The 13,166-nt window shown below is 39.5% G+C and overlaps 2 protein-coding genes across 5 annotated transcripts in view; both read left to right on the top strand.

Annotated features, from left to right (window-relative positions):
- ZC3H7A (zinc finger CCCH-type containing 7A) overlaps window positions 1–7,887 on the top strand; it is a 29,718-nt gene extending 21,831 nt beyond the window's left edge. The window contains exons 17-23 of one of the 2 annotated variants that reach the window (XM_050905816.1): window positions 1,592–1,668; window positions 2,224–2,357; window positions 2,724–2,829; window positions 3,354–3,462; window positions 4,320–4,453; window positions 4,831–4,994; window positions 6,334–7,887. In XM_050905816.1, coding sequence (XP_050761773.1) covers window positions 1,592–1,668; window positions 2,224–2,357; window positions 2,724–2,829; window positions 3,354–3,462; window positions 4,320–4,453; window positions 4,831–4,994; window positions 6,334–6,523 — 914 coding nt within the window. In that variant the 3' untranslated portion in view covers window positions 6,524–7,887. Of the gene's footprint in view, window positions 1–1,591; window positions 1,669–2,223; window positions 2,358–2,723; window positions 2,830–3,353; window positions 3,463–4,303; window positions 4,454–4,830; window positions 4,995–6,333 lie in introns of those variants that run through there. The other variant, XM_050905817.1, reaches the window with a different exon arrangement.
- Window positions 7,888–8,854: 967 nt separating this feature from the next.
- The window catches only part of TXNDC11 (thioredoxin domain containing 11), a 35,123-nt gene continuing 30,811 nt past the window's right edge, over window positions 8,855–13,166 (top strand). The window contains exons 1-2 of one of the 3 annotated variants that reach the window (XM_050905775.1): window positions 8,962–9,000; window positions 13,055–13,129. Coding sequence is in view for 2 of the 3 variants with exons in the window: in XM_050905773.1 (XP_050761730.1) it covers window positions 8,855–9,000 (146 nt within the window). In the remaining variant the exon portion in view is untranslated. Of the gene's footprint in view, window positions 9,001–13,028; window positions 13,130–13,166 lie in introns of those variants that run through there. The other 2 variants (XM_050905773.1, XM_050905774.1) reach the window with 2 other exon arrangements.

Genomic DNA, 13,166 nt, shown 5'->3' on the forward strand with positions numbered 1-13,166 from the left:
CATTCTGATATTCTTACACAGTGAGCCAGAAAATAAATCTTTACAGTTTGCTGCTCTGTCTCTCATTAGTGTATGTGTTGATAAAACGTAACTATTTTTCTGTTCTTGCTTACACAGGACATTTAGGCTGCTTTTTGTTGATCTTGCTTGTTTTGTTGACTTCTTTGAGGATAACAGATTTTACTACTTCATTTCTAGCTGATAGCTTTTGAATGACATGTCTCTGTACTTACAGTCCATTACTTGGTCATGAGTTTCAAACTCTCCATGACTTTTTTTTTTTTAAAAAAGCAATTGAACTGTTAGCAGTAAATAATTTGTACCCCGTAACAGTTGCTTATTCTTCCTACCTTGCTCTGTATGACAGCAGTACTTTATGTATTAAGTAATCATGTGGGATCATCGTGATGATGAAAAAGGGAAACGTGGCAATCCCAATGTGTTACAGTGTTTCTGGCATTTTTGCCCCTTTATGTCTGTGATTTATCCTCACCTGTCCCTTCATTGAAGAAGAGGCTTCTTGTTGCTTCAGCTTTCTATCTAGATTCTCGTACAGGCATCCCGACACAAGATGTCATACTGACCTGAAAATTTTGGAGGAAGAAAGTCAAATAGAGACAAGAGAGAACTGTTTCTTTGCTGATTACCTGTTCTGTCTCTCCTGGGATGAGCCTTTAGAAGTTTCTGTGTGAAAGTAAAACAGTTATTTTCTTACCAGCTGCCCCTACAAAGTCAAGGATAGCAAATACCTACACTGTAATTTATATTTTGAAGTAAGGCTTGGGTTCTCCAAGAAACTTGATTCGCCACAGAAGGCATATTTTTTATTTTATGATGTGTTCATGCTGCCCTCATGCTTTGCCAAAGTCAGTTAAAACTCAGTCTCTGCTCTTTGAGGTTCCTCTTCTGAGTGTAAGGTGTGGGAAGTAAAGGAATGCTACCTCAGGAAAGAAACATTTTACCAACCCACAAATCCAAACACAGATAACAGTCTGTACTTGTGTGGAATTAGAGCAGTAAATGTTACAGTATGTGTGAACACTGTATAGCTCTGATAGGAACCTTAGCCAAAGTATTTATAAGAATGGGTTTTTTTCTGAAACAAAACCTAATTAACAGGGCCTGTTTAAAATCTTTGTAAAGAAGGCAGGGGCAATCTAGTGTCTGTCAGCTTGCATTTTGGATAGTTTTTCTGTGGTCCATAATACCATGCAGCTTTTCTAATTAAATTGTCATTAGAGGTTTAGTACATTATGTTTAAATAAATACTCAAAGATGCACCTTAACTTATTTGAGCAATCTGTAATTTAGAAAACTTTTATATTTGCTTTTCAATGTGATGATACATACAATATTTCTGTTTTGGAGGCCCTCATGAGATTCTTAAGTATATATGTGTGTGTGTGTGTCTCTGTGTGTGTATGGACATAAATGTATATCCACATCCACACATGAGTGTCTGTATATATATATAATATATAAAAAGAAAAATAGATAAAAGCTTTGGGGCTTCAGTAGCATTCCAGTTTGAGCATGTCTGTAATTCTACAACAGTCATAAGTGCTCAAGAACTTTTTCCCTTCCTTTACAGGTATTTCACATGATACTATTGTTCAAGAATCAAAGAAATACTGGCAGAACATGGAAGCTAGTGCACATGGATCACAGGTATTTTCATTTTTCCATTAAACTAATTCTACAGTGACTTTGGTGATAATTCTTTTCCTATGTCTGTGTATAATGTAGCTTAGTTTAGAAATTACTTTTTTAATGCTCTCTTCAAATAATCTTTTTCACTGTAGGCTTTCTTCGGCTTGCTCCACTTACACTAAAATGTCTGCTTTGCTTCTATGCAATTCCGTTTTTGCTTTGCTTATTCTGTCGTAGGCAGAACAGAAAACCTAAATATAATTTCAAGGTCAGCCTCTGTAGGGCAATTAATTACCTTTTTAATATGTAGGACTTCTATGTGTTTAGTTTGTATATATTATCACAACTTCTGTGTACATATACCTAACTCAGAATAAGTTAAATAAAAATGCATTTGTTAAGAAATGTCTAGCTTGAAATTACAAGGTAAACTATTACAAGGCATGCAGTGTAACATCTGCTTCCGGACATGTGTTGTAAACTTTTATCGTGGGGGGTAATTCATAATTATGTATGGGTTTCTTTGCAGATACAAAATACCTTTTATTGTTGTTGTTATTTTTTTGGCTTAAGATCCTTGGGAACCAAATGAAATATGGATCACTTAATTTGAAGATGAAGTTTGTTTGTGGTCAGTGCTGGAGAAATGGTCAAGTTAATGAGCCAGACAGAAACAAAAAATACTGTAGTGCAAAGGCAAGACACCCGTAAGTGAGACCAAACAGTGAAAATCTTACCATTTTGTCAGCCATTTAAAACCTCTTTTGGGAAACTTTGTTACTGCTTAGGAAAGAGTCATACAAGGAATTAAAAAAAACATAGTGAAGCAGAACACAGTCATCTCTTTGTAGTATGTTAATAATTGGTAATGAGAAACACTTTGGTGGCTGTTTGTTTTGGGTTTTTTTTAATTATCAGTTATGGTAAAGTTTCAGTAGAATGTAGTAAAATCTCAAATAAATGGTGAAAGCTTTATAAAGAACCTTTCTGGGCTTTCCTGGTTCTGCTTCTGTGTACACAGTCTGTGGGTTTTTTAATAGTATTTTCTTTCATTGAATGCATCTGTTTTTTAGATGGACCAAAGATCGCCGTGTGGTGCTAGTTATGTCTAATGAACGTAAGAAGTGGATGACCATTCGTCCTCTTCCCGCAAAGAAACAAGTGCCTCTGCAATTTGATGTATGTTAACCTAAAACTAACGTTTTAGTTAAGAAAATATAACTGCAAAATACTAGTAATTGGACTGGTTTCATCAGTTCTGCAGAAATTCCCATGGGAACTGGTGGGAATATGTTTATAGTGTTTCTACAGAGCTCAGCCTTAGAAAAGCACTGATCTCACATGTTATTACTGAAGCCCTTTCTCATCAGTGGAAGTTAATAACTTTTAAGTGATTTAACTAAGTTCTTACTATTTCCAGTAAATATTTCAGAAATAGTTTAAACATATCTGTGGTCTGGTAATCTAGTAGGAGGCAAAAAGCAGTCATAGTACTTGCTTCCAGCAGTTTGCTTTTTGTAACTACAATATATGAGTTTTTTATAAAATAAACATGATTTTATTTTTCATGTGATATAAATGTCTGATTGGGAGGGGAAACACTAGCCAAGACTGGGGGGAAAAAAAAACCCAAACATTTTCTACTATCATCCATTTTACTTTATATTCATAAGGATTTTTTTTTTTTTAAATTCATGTTCCAGTTGTGCAATCATATTGCTTCAGGCAAGAAATGTCAGTATGATGGAAACTGCTCGTTTGCTCACAGTCCTGAGGAGAGAGAGATGTGGACCTATATGAAGGAGAACAGCAGTAAGTAGAAGAGTAAATCTAACATGTTGTAAATCTAACTGTTCTGCTTTTTGTTCTTGTTCCTCAATTACTTTTTAATCCACTTCCTTTCACTGTCTTTTGTAGTAAACCTTGCAGGTGCCCTTTTTTTTAATTTGAAGGACCCCAGACTGGGTATTCAAAAACAGTATTAAATAAAAATAGCTATATTATATATTTGTTGTTTGATGTGTTTTTTAACAATAAAGTAGTTTGTATCAATTTTTTTAGTTGTCTTTAGAAATAGTATATTGATCCATGCAGCAATATTGTTTGGTGTTTATACTCTGTATTGCCATGTGCACACACTAGGATTCTGTTGATAACATATGGGGGCAAGCTATTTGCCGAAGAATTCCCCCCCCAGTGTACTTACTGGGAATTACTGATCACTTTCTGTTGTTGACTTGTTATCTCATTAGAGTGTTACTGGGGAGAAACAATTGAAAATTAGAAGTAATAAATGATGATGTCATGGTGTGCAAGAAAGCAGACTAAATTTACCAAAAACTATAGCACACTTTATATTAGTACTTTGAAATTCAGATATTGATACACAGCAGCACAGCTGTTATCTGTACTTTGGGTGCCTGTTCAGAAATGTGTGATATCTTACTTTCCTCTAGATAGGCAGAAATGGGTCTTGGTAAGTAGCCAGAGATTCATATTGCTCTTGGCTCTTATCTCTAAACTGTGTAACTGTCTACATTGTGTCCTTCCTTTTTTCTTCTTACAATAGGTGGGGACTGAATTACGCTTGCAAACTCAGTCATTTATCTAGTATTCTCAAACTCTTGCCTTAATTGCTAATTACTTATTTTAGCTTCTGCTCTCATTAGTTCAAGACTTGGAGCAGTTGTATGACATATGGCTAAAAAGTCAAAAACCAGAAAAAGGAGATGATACAGCTGCTCAGGCAAACAAAGAAAATGGGAAGCAAATTCACATGCCAACTGACTATGCTGAAGTTACAGTAAGTAGTCATAGGTATAATTCTAAATTCAAACATGGTTTTTTGTTGGTTTTTTTGTGGGGTGTCGCGTCCCGTTCCCCTCCCCCCCCCCCGTTCAGTAACATACGTTGTTGTCCTTATTGTCTTGGTGCTTGCTTAGATCCTGGCTAGCTACACTAAATGCAAACTTTAACTGAAACTGTAAAGCAGTTCTTTTGAATCCTCTAAAGCCAGTGGAGATCATAAACTTCAGGTGATTGTTTAAGTAACTATATCTGTTTAGGTAAACAACAATTTACAGGCCAACATAAAGAAAACATTCAAAATGTATTAGGAGCAGTTCTGTGCTTACAGTATTGAATTCTCAATGTTTTGTTTTCAAATTCCCTGTAAAACAGGTGGATTTTCACTGTTGGATGTGTGGGAAGAACTGTAATAGTGAGAAGCAATGGCAGGGTCACATTTCTTCTGAAAAGCATAAAGAGAAGGTTTTCCACACTGAGGATGATCAAAACTGCTGGCAGTATCGCTTTCCAACCGGATATTTTAGCATTTGTGATAGGTATGTGGGTTTTAAGTTGTCAAAAATGCTGAAAAATGACAGTTCATAGTGTAAATAATTACGGCAGTTATTAGTTTTGACAGACAATGTTTCTAGTATTTCTTGCTTTGCATACATCTTTCAACAAGAAATTAAGTAATTAACAGTATTTTAACACATACTGTTAGAACTTGGGGAGCGACAAGGTGCCTAATTGTGGAACCAAATTAATTGCTTGTGTGATGCTATTAAAAGTTTGCAAGTTTATTGCAGCTGTGTGAAATACTGTTAGTATTATTACAAGTTTACTTAGGCATCTGTATATTACCTGTGGAACACAAGAACAGTACCTAGCTGGACAGTAATATTGGAGCTTTAAGGCAAGTAGAAATGTTGTTAGCATCAAAACAAATTTGTTACAATCGAGTATTTGTTATTGGAAATCATTTATGAACGTGTGGAAGAGAAGTTCCAAGACCTGTTGGTTTTCCCCAGCATTGGTTGTATGTTTTGCTGCTCCCTTTAATTTTTAAATGCAGCCTGTTTACCTGACTGCAGTAGATTTTTTGTAAATCTGTTGAAAGTTCTTTCCACTGTTGCAATCTTTTTGGAAGGCTAAAAACTTTGGAATCTGCATTCTGGAGTTAAAGATTCAATTTGCTGGTACGGATACCTTTGTTACTCCATTTCAAGTTAAAGATTTTGGATGCCTTAGAGATCTAGAGAAATTGCACAGCATATAAAGCAAGTTATTTTTTGTTTGCAGTCTTTGCATGGAAGCTTACATGCCTCCTTTACTAAATTTTTAAGTAACATCCTAAATGTATTTGATGTTTTGAACACTAACAGACCTCAGATATGCAGTATAAAGTGAATACAAACTGGCATGCTTATAACTTAATACAAAAATACTAGGATAAAATAGATTCTTAAGATATACCGAGTACTTAAAAACCAAATTTAGTTAACAAAGGGTAATTAATTAGTTGGATTTTTTAACAATAGTAGTTCTTTAGCTTAGTGAGTTAAATGGTAAGGTATACATTTACCTGATAATTTGACCTGATGAAATTAAGGGTTTCGGGCATTAAATGACTTAGTGAAGTAGGAGCGTGAAGAACAGAAAGAAAAGAGCCATCTCTTGTCCTCTATAAACACTTGACAGCTGGGAAAGAAAAATATAATCAGATGCTAAACAGAGTTAGTATCGTCTTACGTAAAAAGTAAATACTCTTCCAATTATTTTTTTTTGTCCTTAATATTTTAGTGTATTTGAAAAACATGACCAGAAGAAAACACCTAGATACAATAGTGATCATGATAATTCTATGAAAACACTATTTGAAATCTGTCTCAACAGATACATGGCTGGTACTTGCACTGAAGGAAACAACTGTAAATTTGCCCATGGAAATGCTGAACTCCATGAGTGGGAAGAACGAAGACAAGTTTTAAGAATGAAGCTCAGCAAAGCAAGAAAAGACCACTTGATTGCTCCCAGTGATAATGACTTTGGAAAATATAGTTTTTTGTTTAAAGATTTAAACTAATACTGAGATGATACATACATGTTATCAGCTGGAAGCATAAACCAGAAAACTTGACAATAATCAAAAGCATGTGACAGAAAAGCTGCAGGTTTTCTGCTTTTATTGGCATATATTGTTCCTCCTGAACAGCAAAATATAGTAGATTTAGGGGGATTGAGCAGACCTGTCTATGCTCTCATGAAACAGAGTGGTGATTAAAAAAATCTGAAGTATTACGTGCTTACTCACCTTCTGTTGGACAGAAAGTTAGGAAATAGAAGGGGGAGAAGAGAGGTTATAATATCTAGGAAGCCCCCTTGTATCAGTCCTTCAGTTGAAAAACTTTAAGGTATCAAGGTATTACAAAAGAGTGTTACGGGCTAAGAAGAAAATGATGGATGAAAATTCTTCAGATCTTTTAATGGAGAGGATTTGTTTAAAACAAAGTTTGCTACTTATCTATATGTAGGTTGCTAAAAAGGATTTTCTTATTAAAGATTTTAAACAAAATAACCATTTAACTACAATATATGTTGAATGGGTATTTTTTCTCTATTTGTATGTTTCAATATAATTTACTGAAAAAGGATCTTGGGAGGAAAAAAACGTATTAATTTTTGAAAATGAAGTAGTTAAAATTCTGTTTCTTGGTCTTTGCTGTTTAAATGATGATTTTGAAAGATTACACTTGTATGTCAGTATTGTGTATTATTGTATGGACTAATGTTGCCTGTAATAAAGAGAACTTTACACAAAGCTGTTTTCTGCATGTAGCCTCTCAGGACTGAGATTTTGTAAAAACAAACAAACAAACGATGATTTGCCTATTAGCAAAAGCTTGAGCACCTGTAGCTAAAAATTTAATAAGTTGGTATTTGTGTCTCCAGCTGCTTGTTTGCAGTTTTCTGTATTGTCATTAGCTCATCGTATCACTACAATAACAAAAATGGCCAACTCACTTGCAAAGTAGATAAGCACTTTGGAGCTACACGGTGCTGGGATATGTTTTCGGCTTTTTGACTTGGGCATGAACCACCACCTCAGCTGCAAGGTGGATAGTACTTCAAATTGCACATTTCCTGCAGACCACGGAAATGGAAAACCATTCATGGGCTGAGGTGACTTCTGACTGATGAGCCTATTGGCTTTACAGTTGCTGGAGCTTCTGTTGTGTTTTGGCATCTCTGCAGATCGTGCTGTCAGCTTTGTGTGTTCACTTAATTATCTTTTTTTTTTTTTTTAAACTAAGGTTCTTTCAGTCATTCATTCAAACTAGCTAAAACTAGGTTTCTTTTTTTTCCCCATGACTTACTTTACCCTCCTGTCAAGAGTATTTTTCTCTGTTATTGGCTGACCTTATGTAATTAGAAGAGCTTTAAGAATGACTTAAGTAGTTTGAATGTAGTCTTTTGCCATACATTGTGTATGTAAAAAGTGTTGAACCAAAGTTCAGTGATACCTATACACATGACAAGCGTGGATGCTATGTCCCTTTCACTTCACAAAATAAAAGCACAATGAATATTAAAACAACACGCTTCAGCCATAGCTAGGGGAACTTGCGAAGTAACTGTTCCTTACAGGCTAGGCTGAAGTACATTTGAATATGATGTACAGTATGCATACAAAATTAGCTTGGTGCTTGAAATACCACCTGCTGCAATGCTAATTTTTTACATTGTTTGTAATAAACTAAGCTTGAGTACTATGGACACTGTTATTTCTGTGACAAAAACTGATTGTATCGTGTGCCTTTCTGAATTGTTTTCTCAATTTTATGCTGTCATTGTTTAATGTAAGTGCTCTGTAAATTATTGGAAGTAATTCTAGACAAAACTAAACATGAAATCCTTTTGTTCTGTAAGGACGGTGTGAAATCTTTAATGGCTGCAGTGAGGGGGGCTGTTGGGGAATAGCTGCCGGAGGGGGCTCGGTGCTCGCAGAAACGGAAGAGCTGCTGGGGAATTACTCACTCACTGATGCCGGCGACGGGAATTTTAACGATGTCCTGCACAGAGAGCAGGAGGCGACCAAAATCATTATTAACACGTTTTTCCTGAGCCCGCCGCCGGGCCCGCTCCCCGCGCCCTTCCCCGGCGGGACCCGCTCTGCACTCGCCTTCCCCAGGGGTCCCGTCTGCCGCCGGCGGACCGCGCCCCGGCGCCCCCTGCCCCGGCCGGGCCCGGCCGCCTGTGCGCCTGCTCGGGGCGGCGCGACGTGGCGGCGGCGGGTTCGCCGGCGGAGGGGGCCGCCCCGCCCGCCGCGGCGCGGCTGACAGGCGGGCGGTAGGGAGACGTGTGCGAGCGGGAGCGGCCCGGTGGCCCGCACCCCTCCCCGCCTCGGCCGGGGGTGATGTCGTTATGCGGCGGCTCCGGCCCCGCGGCTGCCCCTCGGCTGCGGCCTCGCGCCGCCCAGATGGCGCGACGGCCCGAGCTGCTGTGCGGCGCTGCCATCGTGCTGGGCTGCGCCTTCCTCGTCGCCCTCAAAGTCACCTGCAGGTAACGGCGGGGGGGCGGCCTCGGGGGAGCGGGTGGGGGCCGGGCGGACCCGGGGCACGCGGGGCCTGGCCGAGGGAAGCGGCCGTCAGCCGCCCTTCCCGGAGGCGGTGCGGTGCCCCGGAGGCCTGGGGCAAAGCCGCCTGCGGAGGTCCCGCCCCGGGGCGGGCGGGTGTGCCGGGGCGGGCGGCCGGGGCTGGCCGGGCCGGGGGTCCTGCCGGGGCCCGACCCCTTGGGCCCGCTCTGGCCACGCGTCTCCCTGTGCTCTATGGTCGGGCTCCGTGAGGCGCCGCGCGGGGCCGGGTCGTGTCAGGAGCGGCCGTTCGTGGGGTGGGTGACAGACATCTTCTTCCCGGGCCCAACGACATGCGATCCCCATGGCAACGACGGCTGTTCTCGTGTCGGGGGGGAACACCGTTGCCAGCTCAGCGGTGTGGCGGCGGGGGGGACACGGGGCCCAGTGACCCGCGCCGGGCAGAGGGAGAGGCCTCCTCTCCCCGCGCTAGTACATGGGTGGCGAAGAAGCGATGGTATTTTTAAGACACGTATGTCTTCATCGGGGGGCGTCGGGGTGTGGCGGTAGGTACATGGATGCACGTGCACCTGAGGGACAGGCGCTTTGTTGAGAAAGCTGTTTTTCCTCATCTTCAGAGAATAACTCGTACCTTGTGTTGCCACAGAACGACTGGGGAGGCATAGGGCTGAAACCCTTTCCTCAGAGGTCTCAGCCAGCTGCATCGGTGTGGGGGTAGAAAGTGGGGGGAAACAGGTCTCTTCTGGCTCATGCATTAGTGTTGACATCCCCCATTACCTGCACCTGCCTCAGACAGAAAGATGCTTTGCGGGTATTTTTCCTGCAGTCTGGTGGTGCTCCTCTTGGGAGCTGGAACTTTCTTCATTGCAAAAGTCTCTTTGGTTCCTGTTTGCTGAGAGCCTGGTATATGTGGGTACATGGAACCAGATGATGCTTGTGGCTGGAAGCCCAGGGAGAGTTGGGTGATGTGAGGTAGGCATGTAAATGCGCTGCAGCTGGGCAGCTCATTTCTGGAGCCTGAACTGGGATCTGAATGTTCTGGATGGGTTTTAGGTCAAGGTGACTGTTATGTGCTTCAAGTCATACTATATTAATTTAAGAACATCTGCTGCATTTGGGGTTTCATTTTGGGAGTGGGAGGAGGCTACAAGGATCTGATTACTTCCCTATTCTGCAGAATCTGACAAATTTTTATTCCAAGAAACACTTGATTCACAGGTAATGCTTCTGAAAAATACTAAGGCCTTCTTTTCTGACATGTCCACAGAGGATGTATTATTTGAATTGGAGTGAATTTTAAGTCTATGAATGAGCTGCTCTGTGAGCAGCAGTGCCTCTGTTCCGGTAGTCTGTATCTCACAGTGACCAGATAATTTAGATGAAAGTGTAAAGCTCCTGCCATATTAAAGAACATATGGTGAAGGATTTCTGAACTGAATCACCTCCCTGTTTTACTGTCCATTACTAAAATATTAATTCTTTTTCTTTTACACTTACAGTGTTGCTTCTGTTTTCTTTCTGCTCTCCTTTATTTAAAAGCTGCATGTTCCTTTCATTTTACTGCTAGCTGTGTTTGAAAGCTCACAAATGGAATGTGCTTGGAATGTACTTCTCGCCACCCTCTACTATGTACAGGAAGTTTGATTAAAGGGGTTTGGTTTTTCAGATTGTAGTTAAATAGACAAACTAGTATCAGAAAAGTAATCCCTGTTCTGTTGCTGTCAGAAACAGAAAATGCAAGTGTAAAAATTCCAGGTGCAATTTGGAGAATGGTTAATTGCACGTTAACTATGACTACAGTACATAGTTTCTCACCGCACATCAGTATGGTTTGCAAGCAAGTCTCAGCACCAGATTACAGTTCCTACCACTGTGCTTACAACACGTAACTTTCGAGACCAATGGATAAAAAGTATGGAAAGGGAAAATTCCTTTACTACAAGGCAATCTGTTAGTGGGGTTTGAGGTATTGCAGGTTTATAGTGGCTCAAGGAATAGCCAAATGAAGCCTGAGCTAACGGTCACCTATGGAAAGCCTGTGGTTTAGAACCTGAATTATTTCTGGCACTATGCAAATGTCTTTCGAGACAACCCCACTCTAAGGACCTTGCAGTCAAAGGGGCTGATCGTACCGGCACTTGCATGTGCTTTCCTTTATTACCAGGTTGTTCTGTTGAAATGAGTTTAGGTTTTTATAGGCTCTGTGCAGCAGGTAAATAACACAGTGTTTTAATAGACAGTATATGATTATTATGTTTGTATAATCATTTATTATGTAATCCTCAGTTTATACTTGTATAATTTTTAGGGGTTCAGATCACTATTCTGTTTGTAAACCTGGGAATTATGTAAAAGTGCTCTGTTATGCATTTGGTATTGCAGAGGGAGACACTACTGAGCAAATCACCTTAAGAAGCTGGTAGCTATTGATTTGTTGTGTTTTGTTTTTTAATAATTACTGGAGGGTTTTTTCATATTTGAAGATAGCCATGTAGTTCCTGACTCATTCATGTCATGGGACTTCTGTTGATCTGCTTTACGTTTTCTTGCAATTTGGAGCCAATTTCATATCTCATTTTTAAGGCTTATGCTGTAACTCTTGAATCAATTGTCCACTTTCAGTTTAATTCAGTAAAGGAAGCAGAGGTTTTAAACCTATTTAGGTTGTCCATTTTCATTAAACTAGTTAAAGAGGAGAAATTCTAGTTAATGTCTCTGAAGAAGTATGTGTTAGTGTGAGATCAACACTTAGCTGCCGTGTTTCGCTTTCAGCAGCTAATCAGCATGTGTGTGCTGACCTGTGAGTTAGAGCCGTAGCGCATCAGTGTTGTGTCCTGTCCAGCTAGCAGTTTGGATAAGCACAGGGTGCAGGAATGGGAGGGAACCAGAGGTGTTGGTTGTGAGGTGACATAAGAACCTAAGGGGGAAGGAGGTGCTGGGTTAGTGATTGCGGGAGAAGGGAAGGAACAAAGGTAGAAGTCCATAGAAGAAACTAGATTTTTGGCCATCTGTATGAAAACATAATTTTGTGAGTAGTGGAATTAATGAACTGTAAACATGAGGAACCAGTTAATATTTTCAAAATTCTGGATTTTGAAGTAAACACTGTCTCTTACATAAGATTTAAGAATTTCCGTAACTTTTAGAAAATATACTGGGAGTGATTCTTAAATGTTGAGCTTTAAGTGTATGCTTAGTAACCTGAAATTGAGAGAATAGCTGTGGCTTTTGTGGGTCTGTATTGTAAAAACAAAGGTACTTCTTACAAACCAGAATGATTGTAAAGTTTGAAAATGGCAGTGTTGTTAGAAGGTTGCTTAACGTATGAGTTTGACAGTGTTCGGGGCTCAGTAATTTTATCACAATTACTAAAATTGTAACCTGAGAAGGATCAAATATCAGGTAAAAAGATTTTTGTATTAGCTTTTTATTGTGATACAAGGTAAAGGAATGCACCGTCTTTCCTAAAACTTCCTGTCACATAAGGAACCATGGCAAAATTGAGCATTACAGTGGTGTGGTCCAGTTTTTAATCTGACTTGCTCTAGTGTAAATATAGCTAGTGGAAAATTTTGGAATTAAGAGGATATAAAAAAGAGAATATGATTATTCACTTGCATTTAAGGCAGTTTATACCATAACCACTTCTGAACACCTTGGAAGTGCTGAGTTCTAGATTGTTTGATTGCTGATTTGATAGAAAATGGTTTCCTGAGTATTTGGTTTATGTTCATGGTCAAACTGATTTCTCGTAAGAAACTTAATCTGTCATAATCTCTTTAAATCGAGACTGTTTACTGATATTGTCTTTACACTGAAGAGGAAATGTGCCCTGAACAGTTTGCAGTCCCTGCTCTAATCAGTAAAATAAACTAACACACATTTACATATTTTTTCCTAATATAATATAAAAGAATAGAAGTGTAGAATACTTTAAAGCAAAGTGTAAGGCAGGGTGATAGTCTCTGTTTATATAAACATCACATCACAAAACTTTATGACCAGTGTCTCTTCTCTTATCAGGGTGCTGTTACCTAAAGTACAAGTGTTAAAAGAGGATGAGGCCAGGGAAGAAATCCAAAGAAATCACTCTTCCTGGTAATTTTATGCTCTATAGCAACCACAAATAAGAGTG

This window comes from Gymnogyps californianus, chromosome 15 (genome assembly GCF_018139145.2).
Source record: "Gymnogyps californianus isolate 813 chromosome 15, ASM1813914v2, whole genome shotgun sequence".
Taxonomy (NCBI): domain Eukaryota; kingdom Metazoa; phylum Chordata; class Aves; order Accipitriformes; family Cathartidae; genus Gymnogyps; species Gymnogyps californianus.